Source organism: Diadema antillarum, unplaced genomic scaffold (assembly GCF_040938485.1).
Source record: "Diadema antillarum isolate AM-2024a unplaced genomic scaffold, OU_Dant_1.0 scf00000087, whole genome shotgun sequence".
NCBI lineage: Eukaryota > Metazoa > Echinodermata > Echinoidea > Diadematoida > Diadematidae > Diadema > Diadema antillarum.
The window spans coordinates 2176569-2196637 of record NW_027270976.1 but is presented as its reverse complement, the minus strand read 5'-3'; the positions used below and the strand labels follow the sequence as shown (position 1 = coordinate 2196637).

At 37.7% G+C, this 20069-nt stretch overlaps 1 protein-coding gene across 1 annotated transcript in view; it reads right to left on the bottom strand.

Annotated features, from left to right (window-relative positions):
• Positions 1 to 1696: 1696 nt before the first annotated feature.
• Positions 1697 to 20069, bottom strand: part of LOC139718062 (glycogen phosphorylase, brain form-like) — a 34266-nt gene continuing 15893 nt past the window's right edge. The window contains exons 4-20 of the mRNA XM_071629557.1: positions 19758 to 19861; positions 16954 to 17085; positions 15811 to 15922; positions 14922 to 15004; positions 14217 to 14360; positions 13493 to 13585; positions 12736 to 12882; positions 11656 to 11819; positions 11016 to 11130; positions 10420 to 10521; positions 8773 to 8920; positions 8098 to 8298; positions 7030 to 7109; positions 5375 to 5499; positions 4450 to 4584; positions 4021 to 4087; positions 1697 to 3603 (exon numbers count right to left, since the gene is read on the bottom strand). Coding sequence (XP_071485658.1) covers positions 3442 to 3603; positions 4021 to 4087; positions 4450 to 4584; positions 5375 to 5499; positions 7030 to 7109; positions 8098 to 8298; positions 8773 to 8920; positions 10420 to 10521; positions 11016 to 11130; positions 11656 to 11819; positions 12736 to 12882; positions 13493 to 13585; positions 14217 to 14360; positions 14922 to 15004; positions 15811 to 15922; positions 16954 to 17085; positions 19758 to 19861 — 2114 coding nt within the window. The 3' untranslated portion in view covers positions 1697 to 3441. The remainder of the gene's footprint in view (positions 3604 to 4020; positions 4088 to 4449; positions 4585 to 5374; positions 5500 to 7029; positions 7110 to 8097; positions 8299 to 8772; positions 8921 to 10419; positions 10522 to 11015; positions 11131 to 11655; positions 11820 to 12735; positions 12883 to 13492; positions 13586 to 14216; positions 14361 to 14921; positions 15005 to 15810; positions 15923 to 16953; positions 17086 to 19757; positions 19862 to 20069) is intronic.

Here is a 20069-nt window from a genome sequence, read left to right as displayed (position 1 = left end):
TGTTGCCATTTGTGATCTGTATGTTCTTTTATCAACTTGAATAGACGACTGTGGAAAAACTGTTCAATTGATGTAATTGTAATTGTTGATTGTGTTTGATTTGTCGGGGAAGCTGTGTGTTTGCTACAGACTGTGATGTACTGTAAAAGTGGACATTTTTGTGTGACTAATTTTTCGCGCTTGACCGGGTAAGAAGAGTTTTGTGTGTTTTTAATTCCGTGGATTCAAGACATCAACTAATTTCCACTTTTACAGTATAATGCATATGATAGGATTTTGTTAGGAAAGCACTTGAATGAAATGTGATATCTTGCTTGTACATGTAGTGGGTGAAACTCCTGCCTAAAGTCACTTTGCAATGATTTGTTCACCAACTCCATGTTGGTTTCTTAGTTCTGTATTTCCTGCATGATCTATTGATGTTGGGTATCAGAGTGCATAAAGTAAGAGGAAAAAAGTGTTGTTGGTTTTTTTTTTAACCTAGTCAGATGAAGGATTATAGAAATTCACACTCTGTCTATAAAACCTCACAGAAAACGACAAAACAAACAAAAATGAGAAAATGCTAGCACTAGGGAACTTTTTCTGTTTGAAAACCAGTGTCACCTTTGAATCCCCTCCAAGAAATGACTCGAAACTCTTTTCTGTCTAGTTACCATGTGCTTTAATTATTCTCTCTTCGTACACACTTCACAACTAGCCAACAGGGCAAATTTACTCTGAATTCCTTTAATATAATTGTTCTGCATGTTGGGACACAGTCAAGTACTGGATAATGAAATAGACATGATTTTCCATGCATATCAATAAAATAAAATTCAACATCAAATGCATGATTTTGACATTTGAAGCTTCTGTCAGAAAAACATGCGCTGTCAACAATGCATCTAAATAAAATTGTTCATCATAATTTCTATTCTGAAAGCAAATATCCACCAAAACTCCATGTAATTTAAAAAAAAATCATGAAAATACAAACATCAAATGCAGTCTCTACTGAAATAAATTGTAACATTCCTTTGCAGACATTGCTTTCATTAACCCATCTACCCCCACAGCACCACTGATCACATATCGTTGGTGATGAAACCCTCATTCAAAAGGAGGGGGAATACATTTAATTACATCAGCCTTCATTAGTATACACGTGAGCGAGTTCAAAACAGATATCAACTACACAAAAGTTTTCTAGCTACATTTACCCCATTGTATACTTTGAGTGTTGATTGGCACAAAACACTCCACAGCATTATACACACTGCCCAAAGTTCCTAGCATAGAAAGGGGTATTGTATATTAACTTCAACAAATGGTGATCATGAGAAAATTTTCTACTGGAGTGACGTAAGATGCTGCAAAGTAGCCTGCCTCACGTCAACTCAACACAGCTAGACTGGCGAGTGTTGGAGATGATGCTACCTTTGCAAAGCTCTTTGGCATTAGTGGCATTCTGACTGGCTGGCTTTCTATCTCTCTACATAGAAGAAATTTATGAGCTCCATTGCCAGCTATCTAAAACTAATGAATCCCCTCCTCCCCCCCCCCCAAAAAAAAAACAAAACAAAACAAAACACAACAACAACAACCAGCAGTTCAATGCTGGCATACCTAAAAACTGTGCTATCATTGACTTACATCTGCAGTAGAAAATGTCTTGGAAGCACATGCAGGTTAGTTTAGATTCATAGAGACCATATACTGGAGCATTGTTGGCTTACTATTCATTTAGACAAAATAGTAGTATTTTTCTCTTTTTTTTTCATTGCCATGGTAATAAAAATCAAATACATGCTGTCTGATATGCTGTGTTACACACAATCAGAATCATCCTCACCAACTTGCAGCAGCTTTGGCAACACCACATAAGATCTATGCATTTAACACATATAAAGCACACAGTCATCTTACTATCATTCTCTTACAAATGTATATCAACTAGCATTGAAAATATTGACTACTCTCACAAAATATTTCATTTCTCCTAAAGCTGTTTACTGAGAGGCAGATTCACTCAGACTAAACCACAAACAACATCAGAAAGACTCACTAAGTTGTGAAGAAATTCTGAATGAACAGACACAGCATAAAAACATTGCTTGGCACACAGAGGTCTTATAGAAGGAAGAAAAAGAAATCAATAATACCTATCATGTTTAAGAACTTCAGACGTTAGCAACATTTAATTCTTGTAAATATCTATTTCAATAGAAATTACACAAAACCATTCATCTATTTAAAGCAGGATACTGCATGTGCTAACTATTTCAGGCACAACCAGTATCAAGGAAAATTATTTTTAACAGAAAGGTGCTCAAAAGCAAAGTGTGGATAATCACAACAAGAGATCAGTGAAAGTCTCCATAAAGGTACAGCAGTCTAGATGTGTTCTAAACATGTTTTAACATTATCTATGCATCTCAAAACTGGCTCTACTGAGCATCGTGTCAAATGACATGTTGATATTCAAGTGGTCCTCACTCGTCCAATGACACTATATTTTCTCTCATCCATCTCTTTGTCTTGCAGGTTCCTACAAAATAATTTCCCTTCAAGTTTGCTCTTCTTTGTACAAAAACATGCTCTCTTCTATCAATCAGGTCAAAGGTCAACTTGTATCATCTACACACATTATTTTCTAATGATACATGTCAGTGTGTCAGCCTTTTCTGCTTTTATGAGTCAAAATGTGCAGAGTTTGACAGTGGCAGTGTATTGGCTTCACATTAAGGAGTACCTGCTTTAGTCACATGGGGTTACAAAGCTTCAACATGTCCACTGATTGAACTCATATTCTAAAGATGCCCCACAACGCTTCATAATATCAAGAAAAACCTACTACAATGTTCCCCACTGATATCATACCTGTGAGAAGACACACACCTGCATGCAAGCATATTCAATATCAAATGACTACTGAGCTCCACTGCGTGTAGTAAGCCGTACACATATGTGCCTTTACATCATGGTTGATTATACAGCTCTGCCTGAGCATTACCTTTTTTAGAGATATTGGTTATATGAGTACAAGGGGTCACAGTTACAAGCCACAGTGCCATCAATTTTGTACTCACACAGTTTTTCTAATAGTTGGCAGAACCTACTGATTTGTACCTACTCTTGTATACCAAGGTATATATCTTATTCTTCTATTAGTTAGTAATACCAAGGTTTATATCTTATTCTTCTATTAGTTAGTAATGCTTTAAGATGTACACAGACAATGTGAGGTGTTATGGATTCTCTGAAATAAATACCATTTATATCACTAACATGATTACTGAATCACACTGAATATAAGATATCACTTCCAGGAAGGCATGGATAAAATAAAAGAAAACAGATTCAAGTCTATGTGATGTTGAGTCTGATGACCCTTGTGGATGTTAATCAAGTGAGTTGTGGAGATTGCCGTGAGTGTAAGCCGTCTCTGGGTTCACCAAGCTACTCGCGTCCCACAGGGGGCTCGTGTGGGTCTGGGAGCTTGATGGAGTTGGGCTCCACGCCCCAGATTTCCCGAGCGTACTCACTGATGGTACGGTCGCTGGAAAACTTGCCCGAGGCGGCGATGTTCCGCACACACTTGATTGCCCACTCCTTGGGTTTCTGGTGACAAAACAAAAGAAAGAAAGGTCAGAATTAAGGACACAAAATAATTCAAACAAAAAGGACTGTTGTAGAACAGCTCAAGTTTCAAAATGTACCTTTCCAGTACATTTAGTAGAGCAATGTCATGAAGGGACAATCAGTTTGTTGGGGGAAGAAACAACTAGAATCCACTGCTTTTACTCTCTGGTTGCATCATCTAAGACTTGTTTGTGTAACAACATTCAGGCTTTCTTTTTATTAGACATCACTTTCACTGCCATCAATACAGAGACTACTTTAACTGTTTATCTTAAAGATTGAGAGAAAACTAAAGATGGCAGGGGGTGAAGTGATTCTTGTGGTGAGAAGAAAGATCTGCTCTACTAAAACAATGTTTGCATTATAAAGACTGACATGAAGGCATTGTACACTCACCAAGAACAGTTCACTGACCCTCTCCTGGGCAGCGATATAAGACTCGTAGTCGGCCAGGAGCATGTACCTGGAAAACAGACAATTCATACAGAAATCAGATAGGAAGGCTACATCGCTAGTAGCTATTGCTGTAGTGCCATGTGTGTGTGTGTGTGGGGGGGGGGGGGGAGACGGATTGTCCATAATTAAATGCAACATGTTACTCTCATCATCATCTTACAAATTTTCAACAGAAAAAGAACATGGTCTAATGCTTGGAAAAGGACTATTCACTTTTAAATCAAGCACCAAAGTGAGTGAGTCCATTACTCTCATAATATCAATATTCAAAGACAAATTTCCCTGACAGAAATCAGTTTTCTGAGCAGTAGCATCATCACAGTTCTTGTAATTTTCCACAATGACAGCAAGATGGTTCATCTGACTTACGTGTCGTGGTGAAGCAGGGAGTTGACAATGTCTTGGAAGGTGCCTGGGTTGTTGGGCGAGAAGAAGTTGCCCTGGATCTGGTCAATGGCCTGCTTCAGCTCAGCATTCTTCTCATAGTACTCACGTGGGTTGTACCTACAACCAGAGAGAGTTTTAGTCTACTACATGCAGTACGGCACATACACAGGTATGCTAAAATGTCATATATTGGCAAAATGCCAATCAACTGATTAATGATTACAGAGAAGGCATAAAAAAAATTAACATTTACATTCTTGAATGATGCTAAGTTTAGTATTCAGTTGACTTGGGCTTTTCATTTTTTGCCCTTACCCAACACATTCACTTAATGTTATGTGAAATACATTATACCTACCAAACACACTCTGCTTTTGGTCTTTTGTCTTCAACTTTTGAGGTCACTCTAATCTCACGACTTTACTTCTGCTGAATTAAAGCTACAAGTCAGGGACAGTTTTGGACAAGATTTACACTCCTCCCATCCTAATGACAAAGATTTCAGTTTCATTTACATTACAAATACCAAGGGGTAAAATGGGGCTTTGTTTGAAAAGCTTTGTGCAACTGCAAACCTGGGCCCCATTTCATAAAAAAAGTTGATATGATAACAACTCTTGCTGGAACGACGATTGTCATGGTAATGACAAGAATCCAGCTTCCTGATTGGCTGTTGCTATGGGAAGTTGCCATTCCAGCAAGAGAGTTGCTATCCTAGTATATTTTATGAAATGGGGCCTTGGACTTCTACAGCCCATTAAATGCTGTAAATACATTTCAAGAAAAAGTGGAAGAGGCAAACATCCCTCAGGACCATTAGATGTTGCATACCACACATGAGTGACTTATCTCATCTTGCTCCCATGTTCTTCACTGACTAATGTTAAAAGCTTGAGACTATTCTCACCCTGGTCTTCTCTGAGTCACCTCATCCACCGTCATCCCAAAGATGAAGATGTTATCATCCCCCATCTCCTCCCTCATCTCCACATTAGCTCCATCCAGGGTACCGATCGTCAGAGCTCCATTCAACTGCATAATTAAGGTTTCAAAGAGACAGTTACATCCTTAATACTGTATACGCCAAATATTTCGCGAGGTTTTTATTTTTGCGAATTTCGCGAGTCAGGTGCTAAACGCGAAATTAAAGACATGGGAAAAGATTGACTCTGATCCTAATATGAGTGTGAGGTGCACATGTACATTTCTCCGTACAGTACTGTACTCCAATTGCGAAATCATCAGGAAGTCCCCATTCGTGAAAAGTTAGACTTGCTACATATGGCGTATACAGTAGTCATCAACAATATCATGCAATGCTTTATGTTCTTTCTAAGTGTTTTATGCTCTTACAAAGCGAGTTTTCATTATCGAAACTGTACCATATTCATGTTAGCTCTGTTTCGTTTCTGATTGTGCGCACATTGTACAGTATATTGACACAGGGCTCCCTTGTAAAGCAGGCTTTTGTGGCTCTGAATGGCATTACCCAGCTTTAAAAGAAGACTGAATAAATAGAAAAATAACTAAATGAATAACAACTTTTCTGACAGATGATGAAAACAAGTAGTAATATTTTTCCTATGTTGCTTTAAAATATAATGCACATTTCTGTGATTTTGATGTATTCTTAAAGGACAAGTTCACCTTCATAAACATAAGAATTGAGAAAATGCAACAATATTAGTAGAACACATCAGTGAAAGTTTGAGGAAAATTGGACAATCGATGCAAAAGTTATGAATTTTTTAAATTTTTGTGTTGGAACCGCTGGATGAGGAGACTACGACAGCTTGTGAGTCATATGCGTACAACAGTATAAAGAAAATGTAAAAGAAAATTCAACATATTTTCACTTTTTTCGCATAATAAAAGAGCACTTGACTTGCCTCTTTCTAAAGGCAGGGGGAATAATATTACCCATAACATGTGTCGGTAAGGAGTCAGGGGAATGTGTACTTTTTTCAAAAGATGGAATTTTGTGAAATTCTCTTTATATTTTCCTTATATTGTTGTACGCATGTGACATCTAAGTTATTCATACACAGCAGTAGTCTTCTCATCCAGCGGGTACTGCACAAAAACTTCAAAAATTCATAACTTTTGAACGGATTGTCTGATTTTCCTCAAACTTTCAATGATGTGTTCTACTAATATTGCTACATTCTCTCAATCCTTATGTTTATGAAGGTGAACTTGTCCTTTAACCTCTCAATAGGAAAGCAGAAATAGCAGCTTCATATGCTCAGCTAGAGTTGATACAAAATCAAATTTCTACACCTATACTACCACAAGGATGTTGCTTGTACTTGCATGTCAATAATTCAGATGCTTCTTCCACAGGAAAACATCACAACACAGTAATCTTGTGTAGAAATGCAGACAATCATTGGTACAATATCACACTTGCCTATAAATATCACACTCTTCCATACCATACACAGTGAAGGCAGAGAACAAAAGTCATATGCACTTTCTAACATGTGCAAATTTGAAGTCATCTTCTTTTGCTGTCTGTTCTGATCATTATGAAGCAGAAACGTGAAACTCTGTGAATCTTACCATGAACTTCATATTGCCAGTACCCGAAGCCTCAGTGCCTGCCAGAGAGATCTGCTCAGACAGGTCACAGGCAGGAATCACTGCAGGGAGAACAGGGGGAGACAGAGGAGGGAGGAGGGGGGGGGGGGGGGGAGGGAGGAGGTGTCGGGGGGAGGAGGGAGGGAGGGGAGAAGGAAGAGACGACATGTGGGAGAAAGGGGACAGAGGGAAGGATGGATCACAGAAAACAATGGATGGAGAAGATAAGATGGAGGGAAGCGGGAGAAAGGAGGAGGAGGGAGAGGTAGGAGCAGGAAGAGAAGGGTACATGAAAGATGGATTGATTGATAGAAGGGAAGACAGGACAGATGAGGAGGAAGAGGGTGGAGGAAGAAACGGGTACATGATGAATGGAATGAATGATAGAAGCGAAGAAAGGACAAACAAGAAGGGAGAGGAAAGAGAAGTGTATATGAAGGATGGATTGATGGATGGAAGGGAAGGGAGGATAGATGAGAGAAGGACGGTGAAGGATGCAGAAAATGGGGAAGGAGGGAAGGAAAGTGGTATGATTTGATAAGTGGATGAAAGAATGAATAGTAACAGGAATACCCCTATCTTTCAATCTAAGTATATTTTTCAGCACATTTACTTGGGCCTTGTAAAACTCATGCATCATGTCTGCTTACTGCACAAGTCAATATCATTAGAGAAACATATAAACAAATACCACAAAAGAATGTCCTCCTTCCAATGATATATTGCTTTGAGTTGCTGCCTGTCTGTATGTCAGTTATTTCACTGGCAAAACCTAACTGGGCAGTCACAGATAAAGGTATGTTCATTCTGATATCTCATTATCTCAATCTCCTCTAACATTTCTGATCCAAATGAAACATCAGTAGCCATCAATTAGAGCCCATTTCCCTTAACCTGTTGAGGACAGTCTTGAGTATACTTGGGCAACTGTCTATGGCAAATGCGTGTTGTAGCAAAATAAGCCCTTCCTCAACGGGTTGAAACTATCATTGACAATAACTTTTGATTCTCCCCTACAAATCTTCCTCATCCTTCATCCATCTCACTCACCCTTCTCTGCCAGTGACACGCGGTAGTTCTCCAAGAAGACCACCTTGAGTTTGTCTCCCACGATGGGATCGCTGTTGATGACGCGGCCAATGCTGGTGATGAGGTGGATGATGAGTTTGGCTATGTAGTATCCCGGGGCTGCCTTGCCTCCAATCATGATGGTGCGAGGGACAAAATTGGCACTTGGGTCCCTCTTGATCCCTGGAGTGTACAATGAAAGATAGTCCTAAATATCATCACCAGTCATCATAAAATTTCAATTTTTATATTCTACATTTAGTGAGTAAAACAGAGCAACTTCACAAACACTGCACTGCTTTAATACCAGGCTGGTTCTCTGACAAATTAGCACTGTGTAAGAACTTTCAGTTGCAAAGCACTTATAAGATTGATTTCACACTAATCACTCTGCAACTTGCATCCATGCAGAGCTTAATAAAACCAGAGATTATGTAATAAGCAGCGAAGGTTAATCATTTAGAAATTAAAAACTTGTCTGGAAAGTATTATCCTTAATAGCAAAAGTCTAAATATAGCATAAACCAACTTCATTTAATTGTCACAGAATTATTTACATAGGTACGATATGAAAGATTGCTGTAACCAGCAATCTGTATGGATACAACAGGCATGGAAGAGCTATATGTTTGAGAGAAGAAGGTCCTGCTGACTTACTGTTGTACAGTGTAATCATGTGCAGAGCATTGAGCAGTTGGCGTTTGTACTCATGGATACGCTTCACCTGCACATCAAACATGGAGTTGACGTTGATCCGGATTCCATTCTGCTTCTCCAAGTATTGGGCAAGTTTCATCTTGTTCTCCTGTTAAAAGGACAAGAAAATTGAGCCATGAAACTCTGTTTCCCCCTTTGTATCATTTTAAAAAGACCAAAAAAACAAAAAAAACAAATATATAAACACAACAAGAAGTCCACAACATCACTTCACTGTGCTTCATGAAAATATAGTACTGAGAAACATTTGCACTGCACTCTTTCTTAATCTACTAAACATACGAACTTTGTCAAGGTCTCTTGATATCAAATTTCAGTCCTTTGTCTGTGACGTCTTCTGCCGCTGTGAACAGGTCTTCATATCACAAATTCAGGAATTGTTTTGCTGAAATACATATAAAATGTTCTAAATCATTTAAGGTTTCATTTTTGTCTGCACCCACTAAAGGCCCATCCCTCAATTATCTGTCTTTTGTGATGTCATCAATAACGAGACAGTTAGCTGAAAGAAGCATAACAACACCTCATGGTATGCACCTTGCTATCAACACGTATATCTACTCATAATAGCGAGACAGGTTTATAAAATACGATTCCAATCTTTTCTTACCATACCCTCTATCCTGGAAGATTTTCCTCAAAGCAATAACCATCATACTGTCTGAGTTGTAGTACAACAAGACCTGTCTAGCTGTTGTGGGTTTGTGCACTAGTCAAGTTAAGGTGTGTAACATTAGGTACTGTGATGTTTGAGGGATTCCAGTTGACTTTACTGTTGAAGACATCATGAAAGACAAAAGACTTTTGGGGGGTTTTTTAGGGGTGGAGCTTAATGGTTGCAAAACAACAAAAAATGAAAAATAAAATGATTACATATTTGTGATATATATTTCAATTTGTGATGCATTTGTAGACCTATTCACATCAGTCAGAGATCACATGTAATAGATATCACGGGACCTTTAAGGTGTGCTTCCTTTCTTGTTGGTAATGACAAAGCAGATAACAGTAATGATGGCAGTGCTTTAAAAAAAAATGTAACAAAAACTAATTTTTTTTTTTTGAACATGCAAGGATCTTGTGTGGCATTGCAAAGACAATTCTATATCTAAACTGATTACATGTTCTACACAACATTTAAATATCAAACCATATTGGCATTTATGGGAAAAAAAAAACAATAAGCAACATATCATTGCATAAGCTCACTGAGTAAACTGACTAAAATGCTTTCAAAGACTTCAGATCTAGACTGTAGCTCCTTGGGGATGTTTCACAAAGAATTTAAGTCGAACTTAAATGTTAAGATCAACTTAAAATTATGGTAGGCCATTGGTTTCTCGTTTCAATCTACCTAATGTTTTCAGAATCCACTTCAAATTGTTATCAAAATTTACAGAAAAATAGATTGTCCCTTACTTTCTTTTGTTAATTAATACCTGTATGAAAAAGTCTCCAAAATTTTCATTTGTATATCAAAGTCAGAATATTAATTCACATCACACACAGCCTACCATAAGTTTAAGTTGATCTTCAAATTTAGGATTGATTTAAATTTTTTGTGAAACACTGAATGATGAAACTCACCTGCTTGACTTGCTGCACAGACATGAGGAAAGCTCTGTCTGCTACGTACTGCTCCAGTTTCCTCAGCTGGAACAAGTCCGTCGTCCACTTCTCACCAATTTTCTGCGGTTGAGACAGGAAGCCGAGTATCATCGTCTCATCATCAATGACTTCAAACACCAGCTCCATAATGATAGCATGCTTACTTAGTTGTGTCTTATCATAATTTGTATTAAACAATTACAATAATTTATGACCAAGTCAGGCCTGTTTTTTAACACAGAGTAATCATTATGATCCAACTTAAATCAGACGAGACTGTTTACCCAAATCTTTAAAGATGAAATGATGCTCTTGATAACTTGTCGGTTACAAACTCAATAAATATGCAACCATTATGAGCATCAACAAGATCAGATCTGCACCTTACTGCTAATTAAATAACTGAAGTATGAAATAAAATCTTGGAAGAAAAGGGGATTTTTCTCTGCCACTACCAACAGCAAATATCCTATATAAAATATCAAAAGTACTTCTAGTAGTGATCCTCGCATAGCAGATAACAGTAATGTGACATGTGATGGTAGTTAGTGAAAAGAGATGTTTTGTTGACTCACGTCAGCGATGGCATCAGACAGGCCAGGATTGCACAGCAGCAGCCAGCGACGTGGGGTGATGCCATTTGTCTTGTTCTGAAACTTATCGGGCATCATCTCATAGAAGTCCTTGAAGCTTCATACCAAACAAATCAAATTGACTGTCATCATCATCATCATCCTCATCATTTATCACCATCACCACCATCATCACCAAAATCACATCCATCATCTTCATCATCATCATCATAATCATTCCAAGAGAATGTAAAATTGCCATCAATGGAGGAAATTGGCACATCATAAAAAGCCATGTTTGTCATCAGCATAGTGGCCCAGCACATGACCACTCACTGTAAGTGGTATCAAATTCACATACTTCCCTCACTACTTAATTGAAACTTACATTAAAATAGCAGACTATCCAAGAACATTACAAACATTTCAATCTGCCTGCAATGAGTAACACATCTACAAAAAAGTTTCATTGCATCTACAGACAAGAAATTTGGATTGAAAACTTTCACAAACTGAAAGTTTATCTGGAAGTGCAGTTTTACTGCTACATATAAGAAGTACAATATCAAAACTTCCCAGTCTTACACTACTTGATCTTAGAAGGTGTACTTTCTAGGTGAAAGCAAAAGGAAGCTCATCTTACACGCTGGTTGTGAGAAGGTTGGAGTGAATGGCAGCCACACCATTGACAGCATGAGAACCCACAATAGAAAGGTGGGCCATGTTGATACGCTTGTGGTCACCCTCCTCAACGATAGACATGCGGCGCAAACGATCCGGGTCACCCGGGTAAAGCCGTTTAACTTCCTGCAAGAGACATATTTATCAATTATCAATGTGGACACTTTCAAACATTATCATCCAAGGTGTTCATTACCTCTGCCAAGGGAGGTTATGTTTGGTTTGTTTGGTTTGTTTGTCCGTGTGCAAAATAACTCAAAAAGTTGGGAACGGATTAAGGTGAAACTTGCAGGAAAGGTTGAAAATGACACAAGGAACAAATGATTAAATTTTGGGTGTGATCCGGATACTTTTATGGATTTTATGAAGGATTTTTGATATTTTGGCAGGTAGGGTCAATGAACTTGGGAGTTCAAGCTGCGCATTTTTAAGGTTTTTTATACGCGCACTAAAGTGCATGCTCTCGTTTCTGGTCCAGGGCAAGGCGCGCCGCACAGCTGGTATTGATGACGTAACAAAAGGTTTCTATGATTTGGAAATCGGACGATTTTCAGCATGCGTATGTATGGGTAGAAATCACTTATCTCTACAGAAGAACAAGATCAGCGGTGGAAATGAGCTGCTTGGCGGAGGTCTGTGCTCTCAGAGTGCTTCTTTAGTTGAGCTTAATATCTTAATGATGAAAAACAACTAATTCTAAGAATTCTTACCTTGCTTGGTAAGTAACATAACTGTCAATATGTGCATTTTCATATTCATCATCAATAATTTGCGTATTTAAGAGCTAAATATTCTGACGATTGCGACAACTTCTACCCAAAAAATGCAAAGTTACTACTTTACATGTCTTTTTAGTATAAAAAAAGTTTTGTTACATATGCCTGAATACTAAAAGCAACTGAGTTTACAGTCTACAGACTGAATTTCTGTTCAGTTTTCCTGTAATTTCAGGATAGAATCTCTTTATACAGCAAATGAAAAGTCAGTTGACCATTAAGATCCCAAAGAAAGCCACACATCACTATCTTTGTATGGGACTGACCTCCAGATGGTGCATGTTGATCTCATAGATGATCTGTAGATGGCGAGGAAGGACATACTCCAGCAGACCCACTGGCCATCTCTCTAGGGCTTCTGGCAGGATGGTGTGGTTGGTGTAGGCAAATGTCTTCACCACAATGGGCCAGGCCTGGGGGTGAGAAGGTGATATACTAGTACAGAATGAGTAGGCCCCTTCTACCATCAACATTCATCACAAAAGGAGTCTGGTACACAGTGCCCCACATATCATTCAAAGACTTATTGTTGATGGAGATTCTATACCAAGAATCATATCTGAATATACCTGGCCAGGTGTCAACAAAACTGTGAAATTTTTGTGGATCAGTCACTGACTGATTCTATTCTTAAGGGAATTCAATATTAAACTGATAACTACAACAGTAAATCTAACACTGTAGTAGATGAAAAGTGGAAAAAATATTGCTGGAAACAATCAATATTGATATCTATCAACTGCTGCAATTATCCCACAGTGCAGTTTCTCATACGAAATCATCTGCTTAGAAGATCAAAGGCAAAATAGTGCTGATCAAGTCCAACAGTTTCTCTTACATTCTTAAAACTTTCTTTTGATGGCAAAGATTTTATTTCAATTCACGATGCATACATTTTACAACCTCATGAATATCATCCACGGAATTTCATCTATAACAGACTTGTGTTCCCTATGATGGATCTACTTCTGTTCTCTGACCTGTAATTGAGTGTACTCCAAGATTCAACCTGTCATTTCTTACCTTCTCCCATGGAAGTCCCTCAATGTCGAGCAAAATCCTCATCAGCTCTGGGATGGCCAGGCCAGGGTGGGTATCATTCAGCTGGATGGCCACCTAGCAAGGACACAGTGGGCATACATCAGATGCTGGATATAATACTGACCATTAACCAGACTTCAACAGGGTGTGTTATATGTTACGTGACTCTAGGCAGCATAACTAGGCACATTACAGTAATCGCAATACTATATTTTATATCAATATAGCTGAGAGCTATTAAGAGCATCACACGCCACTGAAAAAAGCCGAACTTCCTTAGAAGCTGCCGCCCACATGTGACGATGGCAATGTACATTGTACCAATGATCGACAAGGCCAATGATTTTGGTTTGTGCTAACAGATATCAGACTCAACACATGAGGAACCAAGCTAACATTATCTCTTAGCATGCAGCAGAATATAGCTTCTTGTTGAAATAATTCACAGACATACACATACAAATAAATACACACATACACACATACATACGTACATTGTACATACACACATACATTAGTGCAAACACACATATCATATGCAGTATAGAACTATAGAACAAGCTTACACTATTTGCTATGGGAAGCTGAGATGACAGATTAGTATACACCAACAGAGAGACATTAGAATCTTCAATATAAATGCTGACCACTTCATCAAAGAAGCATATCTATGGTCATTTGATGGGGATAAATTGTCTGAACACACCTTCTCTGGGAAGCTGTCAAAGGAAGTTCGGACTGGGTCTCTGCAGCCAAACTTGGAGGATTTGAAGCGTCGGATGATGTCTTGGAGAGACGCAGTCACCATGAAGTACTCCTGCTTCAGACGAAGCTCCTTACCCTCAACAACCTTAGGCACAGACAGAGAGCAAATTATGTCAACCACTATCTTTTACTCTTGCTTCGCAAGAATCCATCTGTTTTGATGATGTAACTTTGACGGAGAAGTGTCTGTAGAGCCATAATTATGTTCATACATCACATCAACTTATCAAAATACCAACTACAAATGAAACAATAAATCATTTACAATGTAAAACGTTACTTTTTCTGGTGGTAAGAATGTAAAGTGTTTATAGAAAAAGTCTAGTATTTCTTTTTCCAATACCAGCATCTATGTTCAAACTGATAGAATGTACAGTTAGGGGTGAACTTATTTCATTTATCTCAAGGCGATGCAGAGATGATAATACATTATTAATTTCAAGGAAGTTTATGCAGTTAGAAATACATTTATAATTATAAGACTCACAATTATGAAAAGAGTATTGATAACAAGCCTGGGTGGACTTTTAACTTTCTCTTTTTTAATTCATTTATTTATTTTTTTTTAACTGCAAGAAAAATCACTCTGTAAACTCTTGTCTACTGGTTCTAGTGTAGATAAAAGAGAGAATTCATGAATACTTACATTGTCGTTGGGGTACAGCACCCTTGTGATGTTCTCTGCAGTGTTCCTATCCAACACAGCTTGTACATAGTCTCCATCATTGACTGTAAAATTAGAATCATGTAAATGTCTGGGCATGAAATTTGGGGAAATAATACAATTCTGATGCTTCAGTCCATACAATTCAATATCATGTCACTATCTTAATATTTACTTAAATTCTCTCTTAAAGGTACTGTTTACCATTGGGAGCAGTGATTTAAAAATGTTCAAGATACCATATCTGATGCATATGTGTAGGTCAGTTGTATCACAAAACACCCGACAGTGCAAAAATTTTGCAATAGAGCCTAAGATATAAGGAGATATCACTATTTTTCTCAATAAACCATACAAATGTAACTGTAGACGGTTTAGTCTAGGACCATTTTTATTATTACTTGGTATATGTGAACTATTGTTCACATTTTGTATATGTATCAATACTTAACATTAATTATACTGATTCAAATTTCTAAATTGGTTGTTTCTATCCCTAACTCACATTTTAGAACTAGTTTGAAGTATGGGAGCTGGGTTTTTGTTTCAACTGCAAATGGTAAATTATGCCTTTAAGGAATGATACGTACGCTATTTACACAATTCTTGCTACTTCAAAGTAACACAAACCTCATTTACTTTGGGCACAATCGGCAGGTATTGTAAGTCTAGTAGTTGTGGTTTTCACGCAGGATATAACATTTCACAAATTTGTCTGTGTCAATAGTGATAACAAGAAGGCCTTTTGCTCCACAACAAGTTTGGCATTGTTTATATATAAATCACCAAATTGGTAGGGAGTTTATTGGGGTCAATAGTTATGAAAGCACTACATGAAAGAACTGACTGGTTAAAGGATGAATCAACTCACAGAAAGTGAGGTCAAAGCTATTCTTGGACTTGGCCGACCACAGTCTCATGGTGTTCACTGTGTTGTTCTTGTAGCCTGGGATGGGGCTGTCATACGGCATGGCAAAGACAACCTAAACAAACATTGTACACAGGCAAACAATATTCATCAAACATAATATACTTTTCACATTTCTACATACATAAGCTTTTCGCAAATACTCCTGCGAATAACAATGGTTTGCTTACTTGAAATTCTATACCTAAATAAAGGTACACATGTTTCTTTCACATGATGTCTAAGCTTCACTACTGTAAAACGAGGAATTTTCGCGTACATTTTAATTTCGCGAATTTCGCGAGCGCCAAAATTCGCGAAATTAAAATGCACACGAACGCTTTTGGCTACACTACATGCATTGAATGCTAGTAGCAATTTGTGAAAATTTCATGCCACGAAAAAGGCTGTCGGCTCCAATTCACGAAAATTTCATGCCGCGAATATATCATGTTTTACAGTATGTTACAGAAAGCTGAACTGGAAAGATTAAATGGTGAGAATGCTTCCCTGTATCTATTTTCCTCTTCATATTCTAAAAACAGCACAAAGCTTCTCTCCCTACATGCCAAGTGGTAGGGAAACAGACTTGCAAATACTGTAACTACATGTATACTTGCAAAGACTTGAAAATACTCCAAAACACTCCAAATTTCCAACACATTTCACTTCAGAGTGGCTCTTGGAAGGCCAACTAGCATACACATGAAGTAAAATTCACCTGATAACATGACAATGAGTCTATTCTGAACTTCATTTTTACTTTCTTTCAATTACAGCTGTAGCCCTTTCGGACTAATAATAATAACAATAATGATGATGATGATGATCATGATGATCATGATCATGATCATCATCATCATCATTATTATTATCATTATTATTATCATTATTATTATCATTATTATTCATTCGGCAATTCAACATACAATACAAGCGGACATGGAATACAAACAGAAAATCGTATTACATGATATAAAGATTGCGGTGATTCCAGGTGCATGCCACTGGTTGCCAGGGGAGGAAAGTTCTTTGGACAATTCCTGAGTAAGGGGTGGGGTGGGGGGGGGGGGGGCACTGCTTGTGGTCAATCTATATGCTACTGACCTTTGTATCAACCCAATTGACCTTTCCATCCTTGTTTTCAGTGTGTCCGTAGAAGTTGACTGGGATGGTGTACTCAGGCCGAGCTTTATCCCACGGGTTTCCAAACCTTAGCCAGTCATCTGGCTCCTCAACCTACACAAAGATGCGAGAAATGAGGCAAGATTTGAGAGATTGACATCTAGAATGATGTATGCATGGGGCAAGCATTAAATACCTTCTGCAAACAGACACACTTAGGTCTATCATGTATCAAAGAAAACTAAATATGCAATATCACATAAAGTTTCATACAGTGATAGTGATGAGAACACAATAAAACACTGATGATAACACCACACAAATAATAATTGCAATGATGATGCTATATTATAACATTAATACTCAAATGCAATGTTCATGAAAATATCACAAAAACACATCAGAACATAATTAAGAGGCTTTCAGTTGTTATTTCTCATTTTCTAGATTACCACTGTTAGATCTATGGAAGTTAGAGCCCATACATCAAGCGTATCTCTCTTCCACTTTTTGAAAAGCTTTGTTGATTGATTTACAGATTAAATATATCATCAATGTTTAAACCTAACTAGAAATATCACTGAAGGTGATTAATACCCCCGCCCTGTGACGACAGTCTTACCCAAGGAATGATCTTTCCTTGATCTTCTGCCATCTAAATGCCGTTACCATGGCAACGCAGCTTCCGACACGTCCGAAAAATATGTCTTGCACATCTTCCCACAAAGACTATTGTGTGTGCCACATTTCATAAGCTTTTGTCAAAAACTGAGGAAGTAGTTCAATCCACAAGATCTTTCCTTGATCTTCCGCCATTAATATGAAAACCTCAAGCTAGATCTCAACCAAAACTCTACAGTCCCTTTAAGGAGAGTATTCACAGTAAACAAGTGGATGCTTCTTGAGATTATTTGTGGCTTGTGCAGATTACTGATATGATTCATTAGTTATACTTGAAAACTGAGGAAGTAGTTCGCGACGCAAGATTTGCAACGGACCAACCGCCCGACCGCCCGACCGACCGCCCGACCGACCGCCCGACCGACCGCCCGACCGTCCGCTGATTCCTATATACCCCCTTCAAACTTCGTTTGGCGGGGGTATAACTAATGAATCATATCAGTAATCTGCACAAGCCACAAATAATCTCAAGAAGCATCCACTTGTTTACTGTGAATACTCTCCTTAAAGGGACTGTAGAGTTTTGGTTGAGATCTAGCTTGAGGTTTCTAACATTTTTGGTGAGATAATGAGAAATCTTTTATGAAATTATGAAAGAACATGTAATTCCAAGAGGAATTCAACATTTATTTGATGAAAACTGGTTTTGAAATGGCTGAGATATCCAAAACAGAGCAATCCTAATAAAAGGTGGGACCCACTTTTTATTACAATCGCTTTGTTTTATTCTTTGTTTTGAATGTCTCAGTCATTCCATAACCGATTTTCATCAAATAAACCTTGAATTCCTCTAAGAATGGTATGGTCTGTACTATTCCATAAGTGGTTTCTTGGTTACTATCTCACAAAAAGTTAAAAGCCAAATTCTCATCTCCATCGATACTATACCATCCCTTTAACCATAAATTTCATTCAGAAAACCAAACAGCCCAAAAAAAAAAAAAATGTGTACACGGACTTTTAACTCTGTGTGCTGACTTATGGACACTGTGTCTCAGCCTAGATGTTCTTTTTGAACACCATTATCTGTTGACATAGGTTTACTGATGTTACAGACAAATATCATTTCACGTTCATTCAATATGGCTCTCTGTTGATTCTGTCTTTATCATCATAAATGATGATGAAAATCATTTTCTTTTCTCTTGTACATTACATACGTGTATGAATACACTCCACGCCAGTACATGCTTCACATACATGACAAGGATCAACAAGGACCATTTTCACTTGGGATAATCCAATTTACCATTTGCAAATGAAACAAAAACCCAGCATTAGTGCTTTAAAATAGTTATAAAATGTGAATGACGGATAGAAACAGTCACTGTAAACATTTGAATCCGTACAGTCAATGTTAGATGTTGTTAAATGTGAACAACAGTTTTAATAGAAATGTTTCCAGACTAAACCGTCTACAGTTATGGTTTATTGAGAAAAATACCGATTATATCCTTATATTTTAGGCTTTATCGTGAAAATTGTATATGGTAGGATGTTTTGTGACACAACAGACCTACATATATGCATCAAATGTGATATGTTGAACATTTTTTAAATCACTGCTCCCAAAAGGTAAACAGGACCTTTAACTGCAGAGTCATTGGTCTAAACCTTGTATTTCAATGGAACATTATTCAATACCTTGAAAAGAAACAGTGATTTTGCATTTTCACGACTTTGTTTAGAATCCACTCAACACAGCTTTGCTGAGTCACCATATACATTCACATCATACATACTATGTAACTTCAAGAAATCACTTTGATATCATCACTTTGCTATGCAGGTTAATGACTCTGCAAATAATCACTTCCAAATATTTTACTATACTTTATGCACGTCTTAGAATTCTGGCTGATATTTTTTTTTTATTGTGTCCACCTAAATTGATGACAAACAGGAACTGACTGTGTAACAAGATAATTTTCAATCACTTTGCTTACTAGGATTGATAAATCATAAACAGAGCAAAAACACTGAAGTGGATTTATTTATCATCTATTAAAAATAAGAATTTGCTGTTATGATATTTCACCACAGGTTGCAGAGGAAGCAAAGATTCTCCCTATTCCCACATGGCAATCATGAAACAGTCAGCCTACCTGTTTTCCATCTTGGATTTTCTGGGTAAAGATACCATAGTCGTAACGTATACCATATCCATATGCTGCCAGGCCAAGCGTCGCCATGGAGTCCAGGAAACAAGCTGCAGAGAAAAAAATCAGCCCATAAACATCACAAGATCTGTACATTATCTTAAATTATAATCAATGATATTTCTCAAAACAAAATAAAGCCAGGCACAAACACTGGGATTCACCCTACATGAGCTGCATGTAGATATTTACACAACACATCAGGAGAAAATACCAGAGAGCAACTATGCAGACTTCCACTCAGCTGCAAAAGTTTAA